General features: G+C 40.0%; 1 protein-coding gene across 1 annotated transcript in view; it reads left to right on the top strand.

Moving 5' to 3' along the window:
* The window catches only part of LOC109413093 (uncharacterized), a 40,296-nt gene extending 20,575 nt beyond the window's left edge, over positions 1 to 19,721 (top strand). Inside the window, exon 2 of the mRNA XM_019686795.3 lies at positions 17,450 to 19,721. Within this exon, the coding sequence (XP_019542340.2) occupies positions 17,450 to 18,922 (1,473 nt within the window). The 3' untranslated portion in view covers positions 18,923 to 19,721. The remainder of the gene's footprint in view (positions 1 to 17,449) is intronic.
* The last annotated feature ends 737 nt before the right edge of the window (positions 19,722 to 20,458 follow it).

Here is a 20,458-nt window from a genome sequence, read left to right as displayed (position 1 = left end):
CAATGACTCTTCAAAAATAAAATGTAAGATCCACTCGGGAATTTTTTGCATCGATTTTTGAAAAAAACTACCCTACGGGTTCCTTCACATTTTTTGTTTATTCCTAATCACTTAACCTAATTTACAGCTCTATTGTCCACTTGGGCACTACGTGAGCGTTTACAATTGACAGCTGCACTTACACTTTGTACAGCGCCTAGATGTATTTTTCGCTACCGAACTGGTTGCCTTCGTGCTTCTTTCATTGTTCTACTCTATTCATGGTAGAATGAAGAGCACGAGGATGAGGATGGGTGGCTGTTGTTCCTTTGCCAGTCCGATTGGGGGTCCATTATGAGTTGCAGTTCGCCGATGTCCAGGTATCCGGGTCCGTTTAAGCCGTAGTCTCAGCAGAGGGTCAGTGTCAGCCGCTCTCGGGGGGAAGAAAAACTGACGAAAAATTGCAAGTGCCGGGGCTGGGAATCAAACCCATGACCATCCGCATATGAAGCGAACGTGTGACCAACTACGCCACGGGCCCCTATTTTTTTTTCGAGGGACTCTTTCAAAAAATCTCCCATGGCTCTTATCATAAATTCGACTAATAATTTCTTTAGAAATATCTCCAGATTTTCTTTCACAGATTTCTTTACATTTTTTTCCAAGGATTACTTTGAAAAAATTTCCACAGATTTTCAATGATTCTTTCATGAACCGTTGCTAAATTCCATCATAGGAATTATTTAAAAAACTTTTTACGAGTTCCTGAAAAAATCTACCAGGTATTCTTGAAGAAATTCTTTCGGGAACTCCTTTGGAAACTCCTCGCAGATTTCTTTAAAAAACGTTAAGAAAATTTTAAAGAAATTCAGTCTGAAATTTATTCACAAAATCTTCTAGGGATTCCTTAAGACTTTAGAATGTCCTCCAGAAATTTCTCCAAGTACTCCTTAAGAAAGTCTTGCACGGATAGCTTTCAAAACTGTTGCATGGATTCCTTTAGAAAATATTTCAAGAATTCCTGTAAAAAAATCTTGCATAGATTCCAGAAATTTATCTACGACTTTCTTCAGATTTTTTTTTCAAAGAGATTCCAACAAAAAAAATTCAAAGCATTCATCTAGAATAGCTTTCATGAGCTTCCTCAAAAATACTACTTGTATATTTTTTTTTTTTTTAGAAAATGTTTCACGAATATATTGAAAATTAGTAATTTAGAAATCGTTCAAAATTTTCTCAGAAGCTTTATAAAAAAAAATCTCCAAAGATTGCATTAGAAATTCGACAAAAGATTATCAAGGAAATTCGCAAGATTTCTTCACATTCCTCAAGATATTCCTTCAATCAAGACGTTTCTTTTCCACAAATTGCTCCAAGGTTTTCTCAAGAAAGTCTTAAAATACTCCAAGGATTCCGTCAGAAATTATTCTACACATTTTTAAACTTTTTTTTCATTAGACTTCATACTTCAGACTTCATGGAACATATTCTTACGGAGATTTCTGAAGACACAGAGATTTCATCAGAAATTCCGTCAGGTATTCCTCTATGTATTTTCACATAAATTCCTCCAAGCGTACCCATAGGAATTTCTCTATGGATTCCTTCAGGAACGCATTGAAAAATGTTTAGGATTTTTATTAGGAAATTTCTCTAGGATTTTTTTGTTTTCAAAATTATCTCAAGATGTTTTGTAAGGTACTCCACCAGGGGTTTTCAGATGTATTTTCAGGTATTTCTCCTGGAATTTCTTCAGATAATTCATCTATGAACCCTTAAAATATTTATGTTTTTTTTCAGAATTTTTTTTAGGAGTTTCTTTAGAAATTTATTCAGATTTTTTTAATTCCTTCTGAAATTTTTTCAGTGATACTTTCGGAAATATCTTTAAAAACTTCTTCAATATTTCAACAATTACTTCACAAATTTAAGCAGGTGTTTTCTCAAAAGTTGTTTCATGAATTCTTTCATAAACTGTTCCAGCAGTTCCTTCAGGAATTGCTTAAGCAGCTTTTTCAGAAATTCTTTCAGGAATCCATCAATGGAAATGTACCAGTGAGTTGGTGGAGAAATCGGGGAACCTTGACTAACGTGCTCTGATTTTACCTTTTTATTGAATTTGCAACAAATTTTTTAATTTTATTAGCTGAGTACACGCCAGGATAGTATAAGGCATCTACCAAAATATCAGGAATATATTACAATACTCGGTGAGGATGTCATGAGAAATCTTGAAAGAATTTTGTTAGAAATCTTGGAGGCAAGGTCTGTAAAAAATATCTTTATAGAATTACCCCATATACTCCGCTCTTCGTGATCGTCGACAGAGCGAGAGATGTTAATAAAAATAAAGTCAGAAAGGGAAGTATAAGATTAAGGTAAATATATAAAACTAAGTATGTCATGAGGTATACTTTGGCGCTATTATGGGTGCTCCACAAAACAATTTATTGATATGGGAACGTCCATAAATTACGTCACGCTTTCAGGGGGAGAGGGGGTTTAAGTAAAGTGTGACAACACATACAAAAATTTCAGACCTCTCATACAAAGAGTGTGGCATAGGGGGGGTGATGGTGGGTTGGAAATTGGCAATTGTTGCGTGACGTAATTTATGGACGCTCCCTATGGAGTGCTCCACGTGTCAAAAGGTTGAAAATCGCTGCATTTAAAGTTATCATGATACAAACTGCAAGTTTTAAACTGATTAGATAATAAAATCTACACCATTAAAAAAATGTACATAAAATCGAATTATATGAAATCGAGGGTCTATATAACCGAGGGTCCACTAAATCGAGGTATACCTGTACTCAAACTGACGAATCGCAAAACAATTCCTCCTGATAGTCGTCCTACTCGTCTTTCGATCTCAAAAATCGAAAACCAATTTCCACTAGCAACTATACACCTAGTTTTCTATCTTTCAAATCAATTAACTTTTTCTCTTGACGGTCGTCCGACTCGTCTTTCGAGCTCTCCCAGCGAAAACCTGGTCCTCTTAAATAGTTGTCCTACAAGTCGATCAAGTTTACAAATTGAAAACTAAATCTTCCTAACGATCGTCCGATTTATCTTAAGATCTTACAAACCGTAAACCAGTTTCTTCTAACGGTCATCCAGACTCTCCTGGCGGTCGTCCAGACTCGCCGTTAGATCTCACTAATCTAAAATCAATTCCTTCTCACGACCGTCCGACTTGTCTTTAAAACTTATATTATTCCCGGTATCCTCAAAGATCTGGCTCTTCCTGGATATCTAACATTATTGTAAGTGGTTTCATTTTTTTTCCTCCTGGATGTTTTTGCCAGCTCCCAGGAAGGGCTTGTTCATACACGGTTGAATGTATACCTAAACAGTATGTGAGCATCTTCTCGGCAAGATGGGTTTAGCAATGACCCTCAAAACATTCCTTCACCCTAGTAAATATTGCCAAATGCCCAACTAAATTGCCCAGCTTTGATATGATTCAATCTTTTTGGCAATCGCCACCAGATTCGATGGAGGAGGACTTAGTGCTCCTCACTTCTTGTACCAACTGCAACCCGAAAGACGAACAATCCGGATAAAGGTGTCAAGATGATTTTATTGGCTCTCGATGAAAGAAGAAACATCAGCCAGCCTCCGAAAGCACATTGATTGTAGAGGAAAATTGATTTTTCGGATTTCCTTTTTGTGTTGGTGGCGATAACCGTTTGCGATATCTAGCACTTTTCTGTATCTCTGTTTCCCAGCGCTCAGTTTTATTTCTGTTAAGGAGCAGTGTCCACGATGACATTGGCAATATGCTTTTATTGCCTTTGTTGGAGAACCCATGAAACAAGTACGATGAATAGTTCGATTTGAATTTGTTAGTCATCTATTCTTGATATGACGAAAAATGTTTAAAAGGAGCTAGGTTCTACGGTATATTTTCTTAGTTCTTAACAACTTCTTAGATTGATCTACAAAACTTGAATGAGATTTACTGTTCCGAACCATTATTTTTTACTGTTTTTGGAAAAACAGTCAGAGTCAAGGCAACAAGAGTCGAATTTTTAACTCAAACGTGAAATCTGCTGTACGCCAGTGAAACTTGGTGTGTATCAGTGTAGAACACTCAACGGCTTTGGCTGCAGGTCTTCATCAATAGATGCCTGCGGTATACAATTTGTGCATGGTGGTCTCGCAATTGGATCTTCAACGTAAAACTCCATCGTCGATGTGATGTGTCGAGCGGAAGTGGAAATGGGTTGGCCACACTCTACGCAGAGGCGGAAACGATTGGAACCCAGCAGAACATTACAGCAGAGGCAGGCCCAGAGGCTCATGGCGGCGCGGCCTCGACAAGTAAATACAGGAAGTCGACAGAAATTTTACCTGGCCACAGGTCAAGGCGATGGCTGGCAATCGCCCAAGATGGAGACCTTTCAATCCGGCCCTCTGCACTACCATGGCTACTCAGAACTGAAAGGAAAGAAAGATTCGTTTCCAAACAAAATCTTGGGACCAACTATTTGATGATTAATTTATCGTTAAGCAATACGAAACCGATAAATTTCTTTCAAATAAAACCCCAAAATTGCGGCATTCCATACGAACCCTTTCGAAGAGGATGCCAAATTCTCCCCAGTAAATTATACTGCTGATTGTTTTCTCACGTCATTCCACACATTCCGACATATGTTTCCCCAGCCCAGCGCAGCACAACAAATGTTTATGACTCGCATTCCTCCGGGAAGCATTTTCCCACACAAGGTAAGGCAACGCTGCTGCTGCTCTCCTCTGATCTCTGATGCGCTCGTTCGTGACTATCAAAATTCTCACAGATTTATACCGCGCCGCATTCAGGCTCATTCAGGAGGAGATGGCTATCGGCTCAGTTATGGGCGGCGGCGGGGGCCATGGTGAACCAAAGCCATGAAAGGGGCAAGACACTCGAGATCGCGATTCGAGAGCCAATACCGCGGATAAGCCGAAGGCAAGAAGTTCGCTCCCCGCATATCCACCAACGGGGTTATTATCGGGGGCCGATCATGATATCGCCGTCATCGTGGGACCTCGCACCATGGGGGCTCCCCATAAAGGAGCGATTCCCAACCAAAGCATGGTCTGCTGGGGGAGTTCTCGCGATATTCGGTTGCTCGTTTTTTTTCGGTTTTGGCCAAGTCGAGTCGTTCGGAGAAAGTGGGCTACCTACATAAATATGAAAATCAAAGCAGCAGCAGCAGCAGTCTGTCAATTGGGTGACAGACAGGTTGATCAATTCGACATCAATATCATTTGTCAGTCAGTCAGTCAATCAGCGCCCGCCGCGCCGTTTCGTGTTTTCGCTCGTATTGGCGCTTCTACCTCCTGATACGGGTCGGGGTCGCTGACATTTCCGCTAAAATCGCGAGCTTTCTTTGTTGAACTTGTTGAATCTTTTTACGATGGGAACTCCTTCGGGGTGATGACAGTACCCCGAGGAGGTTTGTTTTTTTATTATCTACTTCACCGCAATGCGTCCAACGACTCTATGTATGTATCTTGCAGTAGCTGGTCGTAAATACCTACAAAGAAATCTCTCAAGCAGAACGCATTGCAATAAATTTTAAACAGTTGCCGAAAAGATACACGCAAGGCAGTGGAAAAAAGTTTGCGGATCTTCTTTTTCGTGCGGTTAAGATTTTTTTTCCTTTTACGTTTAAATTTCTTTGGTGCACCTTTTTCGAAGGTTCAGACGTTACTACAAGACACCGAAATGTTGGACAGACAAACAAGATAGCTCTAACAGATAGTGTTGCTTTAGTGCTACCAACAAAAAAATAGAAGAACAGATAAAAGATAAAGAAGATACAAAATATCAGAATGTAAATGATAAAAGGTGAAACATTGAAAATTGAAGATAGAAACTTGAATATTTAACAAGAAAAACAGAACACAAGACATAAGATAGAAGATATTTTGACCCGATTTTGTCAGTCTTTTTCGAACAAGAAAAAGATAAGTGTGTTTCACTCATTTCATAATCAATTATAATTTAGTTGATGTCTTTGGTATCATTAATAAATTTAGTAACAAACTTTTGAAAAAGGCCAAACACGTTTGCAAATTAGCACATTTCTGTTCCTAGATGTCACCGTGGGCTAACCGTTTCGAAATTGATAGGGTATCGCGCCACTTGGGCGGTGGCTTCTATATTCTTTTGTTTTCCACTATAACTCAGTCAATTTTGAACAAATTGACTTGAAATGTTGTACACGGGTAGATACTATACCTATCTCACCACATTCCAAAAGTTATGTCAATTGGTTCATATTTGACTGAGTTATAGTGGAAAACAGACGAATATAGAAGCCACCGCCCAAGTGGCGCGATTCCCTAAGCCAAGACTGTTCCAAATTCCTGAAAGACTTCTTCTTAGTTAATTCTGGGACAGAACAAAAGTCACACGTTATCTGTTGCTGTGATTATCAGTCATACATCCCCAAACATGAATTTCTGCTGGTGTTCTTCCAGAATTTTCTCCAAGATTTTCTCCGGGGATTTTCATAGTGTCTACAGATATATTCCTTCGAATTTTCCTAGGCATTCGTCCTGTGGTGTCCCGGAAATTTTTCTTCGAATTCCTTCAGAAACTCAACTCCTACTGGAAATCCTCCGAAAATTCTTGATGATACTGCTGCAGGACTTATCCCAGGTACTTCTACAAAGACTCCTCTAGGAATTTCAGAATTTCCTCTTAAGATTCCTTAAGGAATTCCTGCTGTGCTCCTTCTAGAAATTTAACCGGGGATCCATCTAGGGATTTCTTAGGAAAAGAAATCTATGTATACCTTCGGTTATTTCACCATGAGTTACGCAAACATTATGTGAGCTGGGAACACTCCTCGCTTCCGGCATTGTATAGACCGTTTCAGAAATTATAAATACACTTTGTTTATTAAATTAAACGAACTGTTCTAATGATTTTTACCAACTTCTTTCAGAGTACATATAGCATATTGTACTCCATATTTTTATATTTCCTTTCAAATGTCTTGATATTTTAAAGAACAGTCGAGTTCTCTAACAAATAACTTAATTTTTCAAATTTGCATTTGCACAAAGGCATTTTTTAATGTTTTCAGCATTATTTATCACTAAATACCAAAAATTATGTAAATTTTTATCACATTCGCTTTCTCAACAAGTTGTCTAAGGAATGCCTTGATCAAAATTTGGGAAAAATCGGTAAAGGCATTTCCACAACATTTTTTCGGAGATCAAGTTTCTTATTTTTTAAGGTTTTGTACGGAACATAAGAACTACCACAGAGTTTCTTAGCTTCCCTGAACGCATTTAATCTAAACAAACTGATTTTTTCAGCTCATTCAATCCTTCAGATGGCAAAGCTTGTCATACCATAAAAACGAATGCAGTAAGCAGTAATTAAGACATTCGTTTGCTTAACGTTTGTTGCTACTGGTGTTGTTGAGAAATTTGAAACAAAAAAATGGTATTGAGAAGGCCCGTAATGGTGGATCTTGGTCAAATATTCCAGTAAAAATTACTCTTACCAATCGAGAAATATCTTTTATTATCGATTCTGCAATTTTTATTGTGTTTGGAAATTAAAAATTTTATCTGTGAGATTTTTTTCTTCTCTACTATGCTACATTTTTTGACCACTTTGGTGCAACTTCATCCAGTTTACAGAGTCCTATTTTTTACCTTTTACCAGAAACATCAACAAAACTGGTATTATTTGCTTCGTTAGCATGTTTACTATAAGAGCTAGAAGAACCTTTTTTTTTGATATTGTGCTCAAATTGAAATGGCAGTTAATCGATAGTGTATTTATAACACTAGTTTACAGCATTTTTGAACTCGGTAAGCTGATGATCATTTTTGGTGTAGAATCATTCCCTGAGTTCGAAAACGTGAAGGAAAAAAAATACAGTTGAGCGGATTTTTTTTCGACTTTCCATGCAATGTTGATGATTTGAAATCGATTTTTGTTCTATTTCTAAGCAAAGTCGCTCACTTCACACGTCTCATTCTCCGTAATCAATGCTCCGATTGAGCTGAATTTTTTACTGTAACTCGCCTACATATGATATGTCAAATAAACGTTGAGAAAGAATTTATATATTGTTTTTTTCTTATTGAAAAAAAAATACATTTCTTCAAAAAAATTTAGAAATTTTGCTAAAATTTAAGAAGATTGTCCCAATATCTTGAATTTCATCAATCTGACGCCGAATCTGCATTCAGATGATCGAATGGTATTGTATTCAGCTTTTAATTTATGGAAAAAGATTTGAAATTGGTTGAACAAAACACAAGATATTTGAATCTTAGTAAATTCCATATTTAAAAAAATTGTAAAACTCGATATTGAGCTAAAACTTAAAAACTACTCTACTTAAAATTTTTTGAAACGCGGCTTCGAAATCAGCGCTAAATTGCACTTCAAAAATTTTGGTCGTTGACAGGAGTTCACGACTTTCGTTTTATTTTGTAAACTAGTGTAATTTCTGAAACAGTCTATATGAGGAATTCATACAATTCAGCACTGTGGCGCAAACATTTTTTTTTGCCAGGAATTCCTCAGTGAATTTCTCCTGGATTCCTCTACAGATTCTGTTATAGGGCTACTTCTTTAGATTTCCTAGAGGTTTCTTTTAAGATTCGTCCAGGATTGCCTTTTGCTATTCCTATAGGAATGTCCCTTGGAATTGCTTTAGAAATTTTCCATGTGATGTTTTCCGGAATTCCTTCAGATTCAGCTAGAATTTTTTGCTGGGAATTCTCCTGGAACTCATTCAGAATTTCTCTAGTCTGCTTCTGTTGTTGATTCCTCTAGACTGGAGAACTTCGATTTGGTGCTGCGACGTTAATATTATTTACATTTGATCCCATGCGACAAAGTACCTGTCGGCTAAGTTTTTTTCACCCAACTGCTGTTTACTCAATTTTGACTTCCCACATCAAACTGTTATAATTGGGTTGTTTTGCTTTTCGTTCCCTGACAACTACAAATAAAATGTATGAGAGAGGCGACAAAAAAAAACTCAAAAAAAAGTTCAAAAACATTCAAATTTAGGTACTTGAGTTCATCCGCAGATTATCCAGTGTCACGAGTTCAAGAATCAATAGAACCATGCGTTTCAATATCCAACACTTGTCAGTCGAAGGAATTGCTGCACAGTACCATCAGAAGCGTGATGAAAGGATTGGGGAAGACCTATGGATCTGGAGATGTCAACAGTTTAGAAGGGTTTATCCATAAAACAGTGGCAATAACAGCGCAAGAGGTGATAGACATCGCTCAGCGACGGCAACGTAATGATTTGGTTCGACAAAGACTGCGAACGCGGCTTAAGGTGAAACATCAAGAAATCCCATTGCATTTTGCATACAAACTTTATGAGGCACAAATCTGACGAACGAAGCATCGAATCACCGCACTTGTCTATCCTGGCTTTGCTCACTTGCAAAAAGAGGTACCTTTTCCAAATCTAGTGCATTTGTTTACAAACTTTTAAGATTGGTGCGCTTGAAAACGTGAGTGGGGTCAAAGTCGGCCATTGTAGCAGCCATACTTGTATTCTCTGAAGTTTCTCCTTAATAGGAAACGGTACAGAGTGGCAGGAGCAGAAGAGAAACGAATCGATGACGGCCAAACTGTGGAACCACCAACACTGGATGAGGTTGAGAAGGCTCTTGAAAAGTTGAAAAACAGCAATAGAAATGAGTTTTTGCTGAACACGGTTTTCCGGCGTAGTTAATTGGGCTGATATGCGCAACGCTGGATGGATCAAAATCAAGTTATCGGATCGTAAAAGAAATGCCTACCTCGTACATATGTGACCTTGGATGGATTCAAGCAACTTGAAACACAACTGCGATAACCAAATTTGAATAAGTTGGCCCATCTAAATCCACGTGACAGGTTCCGCGGAGCCTCATTGGGGACACTTCTGATTTTCAACCTAAACATGCCGTGCGACATGTCAATCTTCATGATTTCGAATGACTGAGTCAGAAACGATAAACTGAAGTATGTATCAACCAATATGACCACCGCGGAACATATAGCACAGGTTCCACGGGGATGTCATCGGGGACATTTGTGGTTTGCATCCAAAACATGCCGAGCGACGTATTAACCGTCATGATTTTGAAAGAATGGGGCAGAAAAAAATGACATAATTAAGTATCAACTGATATGGCCGCTCCGGAACACCTAAAACAGGTTCCGCGGGGGCCTTTAAAACACAATAACACACGCAATAATCACTTTTAGTCATTTGGCATCCCACCTCCTGACCCAAGTACAATCCGTCATATCTCCGGTATGGTTCCGGATACTACATGGCCACTTTAGTGTAATAAACTAGCACCAATTTATGATCCATTAGGCGGCACTTCAAAAAAATCGAATGAAAATTGACGAAATGCCAGCATTTTGAAAATGAGCTGCATGGAGGAAGCAGTATGTGCTCGTCTTTTTCTTTCTGGCGTAACGTCCCCACTGATACAAAACGTGCTTCTCAGCTTAGCTGAGCACTCTAACCCTGTTTCCCAGTGCCTGCATGTTTATAAAGTGAGGACCCGATTTTGTCGACCCCTGGTAACATATTGGGCTAATAAAATCGTGATTTTTTTTTTTAATCAAATTGGCTTCTGAGCTCGTCAGATATAATAGTAGCGAGTGAGGGATGCCAGAGATAAGTGGGAGGGCGCTGGAGCGTATGTGCTGTGTGTTTTAAAATTAAAGTAGGTGTTGAGGCACTTTCAAGAAAAAATATGCTTTAGTATAAGAAATGTATTTTTACAACAGAACAATTAGATTTTATTTTTTTTTCTTTTCGTCATAACATACTGAAACACTGCCTTCTTCCAGCTCATAGCAATATTTACAAAATACCATAAGCCGAAAACATCCTAAATCCTAACAACACCGGGCATAATTCCCAAAGGAATCAAAGGAGAAATGCATAGAGGAAACCTTGAAAACTTCAAATGTGTCTCTGTGGAAGAATTCCTGGAGAAACCTTTTAAAAATTCCAAGAGAAATCATTGGAGAAATCCTTGAATCCAGGTGAGATTTTTGAAGAAGTCCCTGGCGGAATTGATTTTGAAAAGATGAAACGCTTCAAAAATACCTGAAGGAATCCCGTGAGTAATTTGTGTAGAAACCTCCAGAGGCGTTCATCATGAGGTTTCTACATGAGAATTCATGATTAATGAAGTAACTCTTATTCATATTATCTCCGAAGAATTTCCTACTAGAGGAATTCCAAGTAAAAGACCTGGAGAAATTACTTAAAAAAAAGGGAAATTCTCATTTAAAACATTAACGAAATTCCTGTGAAGATTTCAGATGAAATTCCTGAAAAAGTCGACGTAGGAATTCTTGGAGGAATTCTTGAAAAAAGTTTTGGGCTAATATATTGAAATTTGAGTGTTTACAAACTATTTTTTTAGTTCTTTTTTGTCGCCTCTCTCATACATTCTATTTGTAGTTGTCAGTGAGCGAAAAGCAAAACAACCCAATTATGACAGTTTGATGTGGGAAGTCAAAATTGAGTAAAGCAGAAGTTGGGTGAAAAAAACTTAGCCGACAGGTACTTTGTCGTTTGGGATCAAATGTAAATATTGACGTCGCAGCACCAAATCGAAGTTCTCCAGTTCGAATAGCGGTTTTAGCAACTTACCATCGTTCCTCATCCAACCCGACATACATCCCAGATGTTTTCGTTTTCAATCCTACTCTGTGTCAACAATCAGGACTTTATCCCACCTGGGGGTCTGTCAGTGCATCAGTGCAAGCGTGAGTGAGCATGAAATAAATTTTGATGTGGAAACCGTGGAAACTACCGATTCCATAGTAAAATTTATAACCGTACCTATGATTCTCAAACGATAACCATTTCCAGTTGATTCCACTAAAAGACTGTCAATTAGCAGCAATTAGCAATTAGCAGCTGGGCATAAGGCAATCCATGAGACAGATGCGATCAGCTGATTTTCTTTGTTTCCCGGGCAGAGGCCAATTGGGTTTTTAAATTATGGAAAATGTATTGATTTTTTGATTTTATACGAAAGAGCACCCTTTTCTGAGTCACTGTGATTTTTTTCCGATTTTTAGAACTTAGATTTGGTACCTAAACCCAATTTCAAAGAGATTTTTTGAAATCACCTTTTGACAGCTGGGCAACTGTTTGACAGCTCCGCCCAGTACAAAGTGCGACGAGGGGTGAATCGACAAATCGCTCCCATACAAACTTCAAATTGATTTTTAAATAGGTTCCCGGACTCCAAAATTCATGAAAATTTGGATTTCGGCTCAGTTTGACATGCAGATTCAGAAAATGGAATTATCTCAACACCGTTAAAGAAGCCAATTACTGACGATCAAAATGTGATATTGGTTTGTTTGAGATAAGAGGTAAAAGTACTGGAAATAAAAACAAAAATTTGTTCTTGAACCATCTAACCAATAGCAAAATTTGATATTTGAAGATCAATTAGATAGCTCACTGCTATTGGATGATCTTACCAAGAGCTAAATGAGCTATGATGATGATGCTCGAGGAGTAAAGTTGAGATATTATTTTCAGTACTTTTACCTCTTATCTCAAACAAACAAATATCACTTTCTGATCTCCGTATCAAAATATGCTATTATTGAGCTTTTTTCCTCTGCTCGGGTTACCATGTATTTTTGACATTCATCGATCGGGGTGACAGCTGAACACAAAGGAATTTGTTAAGCACCGAGAACACTCGACGAAAATTTGGTAAGCTGCACGTACACTGTGTTTAAAATTTTAGCTGTCACCCCCATCGCGATATGTCGTCATGGATTGCTTTGTTGTATTTTTAATCAGACTGTGTTGTAAGGTGCGAATCCAGGAAAAATTGACAATGTTTCGTTATTGTGGCGTCTATTGGGCGACTAAAATTACTGCAATGTATTGTAACTGCAATAATGATTCAGTGAACTTCACAGATTTTGTTGTAGGTTGAGAATCATAGGTACGGTTATCAATTTGACTATGGAATCGGTAGTTTCCACAACATAATTTATTTCAGTTTGATGTTGGTGGTTAAGGTGAAATTGTACGCTAGCTGCTGTTAATAAGACAAACTGTTTCGGTAATGTCGAACGACCTTTATGCGATAATGCAAACTGGGAAGTGTTAATTTGCCAAAATCAGTAAGCGCACGGGTACTAAAAGTTGGGTTAAATAAACTTACATTTGGGTGACGGAAACTTCCAAACTGTGTTGCAATTGAAATTTTTACCTAGTCTAAGCAATTTTAGGCCATCCACAACCATTGTAATTAACAGATAAAGTGGGCTGATATTCACGATTTAACGGATTGAAACAGTAACAAAATCAATTAATTTACGATTAATTGCCATGTTTACAACCATCACGTTCCGTCGTGTCCGAAAAATGTGCGAGTGTTACTAGTTTAACCCTAAAAAGGATACCTGGGGTCCGTTGGACCCCAGCCGCCTTTCAGAGGTCGTCTTTGATGGAACACACTCAGCGAGGTGACGAAACTGAGGCCATGAAGGTATCCCTTTTAGGGTTAATCACTAATCACAGTTTCATCAATTATTTGATAAAATTTACTCCCAAACACTTCAAAAGAAACATTTCGTCTACGTGGCATGCCAGCGATGGCATCCAACGTAATCAACTGAAGCGTGATTGGATTAGGGAAACATTTTCATTTCTTGTTTGATGGTATCGGAGTCGGGAGTGTATGTTCTTAATCCAAAATAGAACAGACACAGCCGAATACTAAAATGTCCGGAGCAACATGGCGACCGTTAAGGACAGAGCAAGTTGTGACTTTTAGTTGTTTCGTTTGACTTTTAGATGTTTCGCTGCTATTTTATTTATTTTCTCCCTGAGGAAGACACTATCCCCGTGTCGAAACATCGGGCAACTAAAACAACTCGTTTTTGAAATCAAAAGACTGCGTATCTGTTAGCAAACCAAATGAATCGCTTTATAATTGCTTTTCTAGCTGAAAAACCGACTACACTCATCCGCAGTTCTTGTGTGAAAATCAATCATTAATGTTATTAGCATAATATACGATAATCAGTATATGTTTACTCTGTGCAATATGCTGCCAAACCGCTCTGAAAATCACAAACCGCAAAGTATCAAAACCGATCCCATTAACAAGCACCACAATGAATAAAATTCATTCCACTTCCAAAAACCACCATCCTCAGCGTCCGAAGAAACCCTCTTCTGAACCACACCCTGTCTCTGGTCATTCCAATTATCATAAACTCATGACTCAAATTTCATCCCCATAGGGCCCTCATCATCTTCTGCCGTTTTCTTCCGTCCTTTTCCTCGCTGGCATCGCACCGATCTTTTCCTGATACGGGCAAAAAATCTGTTCAAGTCACTTCCTTCCACTTCACTCCCCGGACCGCACTCCTATAAGCTCATCCTCGTTGAGTCCACCGGCTCTGACTGTGTCCGGGGCCCGAAGTCGCCAAGAAGAAAGGAACAAAAAGTATCGAAACGATATCCATAAGAGCTTCCTTCGGTCGAATGCTTGTGCCCCACATATGACCCTATACAAACGGACGGTGTTCCCGTGCCTTGACGACGACGACGACGACGACGGGGAAATAGCCCTTCTGCCGCAGTTATGATGCCTCTCGAAACATTTTCCCACACCATATCTCATCATCATCGTCTCGGATCACGACGACCCCTGAGATGCGGCTGAACGAGTGGCGGCTGGCTGCTGATGGACAGACCAGCCACAACATGACTTTATTTTTGTAACGTTTTCTTCTTCCTTCGGGTGCGGGATTCATTTCCCTTTTCCATACGTTGTCCTTCAAAATCTTCGCTCCCGAAATATTCCCACAAGTTAGGTCGGTAGGTAGGTAGGATAGAGGCAGCCGTCAGCGCAGTACCACAGTCAGTCAGCCGGCAACAGCCATTCTGTATCCGATGAAGTTCTGGTTTATTTTATCCTCTTTGTTCCTTCTTCATGTCCGTATTTAGCAGCAGCAACAGCAGCATCCATTAGCATTAGCGTGATGTGTGGGAACCGGAGGATAATCACACCTGTTCGTGTTCCGCTCGGGGTCGCCGGGACCCGCTGGGCCCAGAGGGTCTCTGTAGAGCTTGTAGAACTTGAGAGAGTGTTTAGAATCATTTCGACGAGCAGATGGGTGTTTGGGCTGGATGCGTGTGATGCTTCGAAGAAATCGTCACTTGTGATTCAAGTGGATCTTTTATATGAAAGTGAGTGCTTGGAATCTTCAGCAACGACGACCTTTTAACATGTGTTATCTTCTGTACATGTTTTCATCTTCTGTTGTCTATCTTTTATCATCTCTATCTTTTCTTCATACATCCGATCTCACGTTTTATTATTCTATAATTTTCTATCTTACCTTTTTCTCTTCTTTGTTCTATTTTCTATCATCGATCATCTGTCTCTGATTCAGTGTAGTTAACTCAGACGTAAAAAGCAAAGCAAAGCAAAGCAAAGATAACCGTACACATCGTAGTTGCTACTCCGTGATTGACCAGAACAATCGAAGTTGCACAGAGAGCCAATGAATGTGAAAGCTTGGGACTAGCTAACCATTCTCAATGTGCACAATTCGAGAGTTCAGCTATTTAAAGTCAATAACGGCGCTGGCCACGTCCTTACGGTCATCAGGAAAGGGAAGGAATGTTAGTTCGACAACCGTTGCTACTAGAAACCGTGGAATCCACAGCATCCCCACAGTTGTCACGGGAAGGAATGGTGGTTAGTAGGGTAGGGTAAGGTGTGGATCTAGGAGCCACCTCTGTTAGGTGATATGATCCACTAGTTATATGGAAATACACGTCGCGGTCTTCATCACGATTATGATTTATTTGATCACGATGACCACTGATCCCGGATTTCGTGCTCGCACTTCCATCGCCCTACCGAGAAAACCGACTGACCAACGAATATTGTAGCGCGATTCTGATCCCGGATTTTTCACTCGCACTTCCATCGCCCTACCGTGGAAACCGACTGACCAACGAATATTGTAGCGCGATTCTGATCCCGGATTTTTCACTCGCACCCCCATCACTCTTACCTGAAAATTGTCTGCCATTCGAAAATTCTCAAGCTAATCTGATTCCGCATTCCACACTCGCGCTTGCATGGCTCTACCGAGAAAATCGACTGATCAACGAATATTGTAGCGCGATTCTGAACCCGGATTTTTCACTCGCACTTCCATCGCCCTACCGTGGAAACCGACTGACCCCCAACTGAAAAAGCGGCATTTCGATTTTGCCTCCAAAAACACACTCTGTAGTTAACTCAGACGTAAAAAGATTGTAAAACATTGGCCCAAGAAATCTGAAACAACTTCAGCAGTTTTCATTTTTTTTCAGGAAAGAATACCAATTGTTGAAGATATTAGCAAAAAGAGAACACTATTTGGTTATATTGTTTATAACATTTTTTTTCCGATTTGTGATTTTCAGAGTGGTTTGGCAGTATATTGCACAGTGTAAACATATACTAATTATGCACATAATCATAATAATAAACATGATATTGTATGCACTTCACACAAGAACTGCGAATGAGTATAGTCGGTTTTTCAGTTAGAAAAGCAATTATAAAGAGATTCATTTTGTTGGTTAACGGCTACACAGGCTTGGGATTTCAAAAACGAGTTGTTCTATTTGCACGACGTTTCGACACGGGAATAGTGTCTTTCTCAGGGAGAAAATAAATAAAATAGCAGTGAAACATCAACTAAAAGTCACAATTTACTCTGTCCTTAACGGTCGCCATATTGCTCCTGACATTTTAGTATTCGGCTGTGTCTGTTCTATTTTGGATCTAGAACATACACTCCCGACTCCGATATCATCACACGAGAAATGAAAATGTTTCCCTAATCCAATCACTCTTCAGTTGATTACGTTGGATGTCATCGCTCGCATGCCACGTAGCCGGTATGTTTCTTTTGAAGTGTTTGAGAGTATTTTTTTTTTTCAAATTAACTTATTTGGTCAATAAAGCAATTTTCGGCGATTCCAATGAATCCCGAATACGGGGCAGAAACAGCACATGTATGATAATGTATTGCATGTTAGTTTCATTCGTTTAGCTGAAATTTGTCTAGGTCTTCCGATGCTTTGAAAACTTGAGTTTTGAGTTGCCGATGGGGTAGATTATTAGCGTCAGAAAAACGTTAAATTATACGTAAAGATACTACAAAAGCCACTGTCATCATCAAGCGGAATAATTTGGAATTTATTCGCAAAGTTTTCTTCAATTTCACCTCGCGTTGATTAACTGGCATGTCGTCGGTTTCAAGATTGCCAAAACCCATAAAACCACTCTCCCGTGTTTCGACTGCCAAGAAACTTTTTCGCTCGTTCCGAGCTGCCTGCCAGTCAAAAAGCCCTAACTAACTCCAATTTCCGTGTGTTCTTTCTTCCCTCTGTTTTCTCACCAGATAATCAGAAAATTCTCCTTCCACCCGAATGGGTCGCCCTCGCCAACGTCCGCTGTCGGCAACACCAGAGCGGGCACCGGCGGTCTGGGTGGTGGTGCCACCGCCATGACCGGCCGTTCCATCTCCCTGAACAACCGGGCCACGGCCAAGTACGTACTGCACAAGAACTGCACGCCCACGCGGTGCAAGGTGCAACCGACCACGCCGGAGCACAGCAGCAGCAGTTGGCTGTCCCCGGAGGAATCGCCGGCCGTGCGGCGCCGGTTGGACTTCGACCCGAAGCCGGACGTTCCGGAAATTCCGGCCACGCAGAACAACTACCGGGTGAGTCGCGACGGCAAGAACGCCCAGATGCAGAAAAAACGCACCAACATCAGCAACAACAAGAACGTGAATCTGCGGAAGTGCTTCCGGATGCGGAAGGGGTTCAAGGAGGAACTGGTGGACGAGGAGGAGGTGAACAACAGCAGTAGCGCGGGTGTGGGTAAGTTGGACAAGATTAGCAAAACGTTGTACCACGTGGCCGGGGGAGATAGGAGAGACGGCGAGGGATACGGCGAGAGCAAAATCCATGTGAATAATCTGGCGTCGCAAGCGAGCGAGAAAAGCAAAATTAGCAAACCTTTGTTTCTGAGTGGGAAGCATAAAAAGTACAATCAAATTGAGACGCAATTCGGGATGGAAGATGGGGTGGATTACGATGATGATACCGACGAAGATGAGATCGTAGCATGTGAAGTGGATGCCATCCGAGGGGCCGGTTCTTATGATGGAGGAAGGCTACAGTTTGAGCTGTTCCAACCGCTTCCGGAGATTGCCGAACGGTCTCCGCCTTCAAATAGGCGTGGGGTTGGAAACTGTGAGGAAATTGTATTCGAAAAGGTAAAATTCGACCGGAACAAGCGATACCTTCGAAATGCAACCAGCTCTCCGTCCACGGCTAGTAACCGATCGCAAAACGGATCCGCCCTAGCCCAATCCGCCGATAGCATCCTATCCATAAGCTTCGATTGCAAACAGGACCACCCACTGTCCCAGTTTGCGGAAGCGACCAGCAAGAGCGATGACTTCGTGGATCCCTGGCGCAACTACAACCTCAACAGCCGGTGGAACAAAGTGACCAAAAATCCCTGGGAACTCGAAGCCAGCAAGGCCAGCGAATCCCCACTCGCTTCCCCGCAACATCGATCTTCCTGGAACCCGTTCGTAGACAGCTCGCCGGCATCCGACTCTCCGGTCCACCCTGCGGCATCATCCAAGCAAACATATCCGCCCCCGTACCAGGTGCGCACCGACATCTGGCAAAATCTGAACAACAAAAGCTACGAAATCGACTCGGACGTGATCTGGCGGACGTCGAACTCTTCGCGACGCACTTCGGCCAGCACCGTCGAGACGTGGATCGAGGACGAGGTGTTCGACAACTCGTTCAACGAGGAACTGGAACGGCGCTGTGCCACCCTGAAGATCTAGGAAGGCGGCGGTGCAATACAGAACAGCTGCAACACTTGTGTGTCTTTTTCGTTGGTTCGAAAAATTACAGCAGAAGTAGGCGCTGACTCGGAACGCGAGAGGAAAATCTAGTTCTTAATATATAATGACAGTGAAAATCAAGCATGTGATATTAACTAATTTATACAAAAGGCGAAAGCAGAAAGCAAACAATTCTAAGTCTAGTTTTTACGTTTTTTTTATTCTTAGTTTTTAACTTAATCATGCAAGGAATTGACAGTGCTTTGTGTTTGCCGTTTTGCTTTGTGATTTTATTTTCTGTTGATTGAACTAATGATCTCATTTAGACATTGTGACTGTGTGTACTCGATAGGAGATAATTTTATAAACTAACAGAGATATGCTTTAATATAATTACATACACTGATTGAAAACCTAGCCTATCTTCTCTCATCATTGTTTTACCTCAGACACGGCGTACCTTGAAAAGAAAAAAAATCGATAATAATTCCTAAAAAAAACAACACACGAGTGGTCTTGGGATTGTGCGAGCTTCTAACGGTGGGAAAAAATTAACACAAATACATAAACACACTAATCAATCAATTTTTCTATTCCCTTAATTTGATAATGGCCCCCCTCCTATAAAGAGAAAGAGGGGGGAAAATCCGCTAATTAGCGCGCCGCCGGTAGGTGCCTAGAGAGTCCATCCCGTAGAGAAAATTATGCCGCCACTCAGATGGTAGGACGATGTAAAGGTGCAAGATAGCAAATCATTTGGTTAATAAAGCAAAAAATGTGCAAAGTGGAATTTACGCGATGACTTGTTGTTTGGACGCATTTGGGTGAAATATCACAGCCATTTAATTTTATCTTATGTTGTTTGCGAATAACTTGGGAAACATTCCAACGGTATTGAGCAAAGGTACTCAAATCGGCTGTTTTGAAATGTGATGAATATTGGAGCTTTAAGGGAGGGAAAGGTCAAAGGTCGGAGTCGGAGTCATTAAATTAATCCACAGCGAACATGAGTTGAGTTGAGGTAAGTAGGCATAATTGGACTAATTATATTTAGATCAGGTAAGTACCAGTGTTCAATGCAGAGTTGTCAGATATACACATTTTTCTGCATTATAGGATATCTAGCTTCGACACATAAGAAATGGCTCAAAAAATTTTGATTCAGTGCGCGTTTTAACATAACTTTTTCTCTAAAAAAATGTATGGTGGTGAAAGCATTGGGCAAATCTGGCTGAAACATCGATTTTTGTGAATCGATTAGAATCGATGTTTTCAAATCGATTCGATATTATAAAATATTACAAAACTATAAAATAATTCGTTTGCTGCATGTAGTTCAAGTTCATGGTACGTTTTATTTATGCACATCAAATACTTCGCGAATCTGATTCGAAAATGGATATAACGTTGAGAAAGCATCCTGAAAAAAAAAATAAATGATATTTTTGAATCGAAACAAAAATCTTGAGATCCTGAGATTCCCCAGAACACTGAGAAGTATTCCCATATAGTACTGGGATAAATTCCCACAGACTG

Source organism: Aedes albopictus, chromosome 2 (genome assembly GCF_035046485.1).
Source record: "Aedes albopictus strain Foshan chromosome 2, AalbF5, whole genome shotgun sequence".
NCBI lineage: Eukaryota > Metazoa > Arthropoda > Insecta > Diptera > Culicidae > Aedes > Aedes albopictus.
The sequence above is the reverse complement of the archived record's forward strand: the minus strand, read 5'-3'. Positions and strand labels throughout refer to the sequence as shown.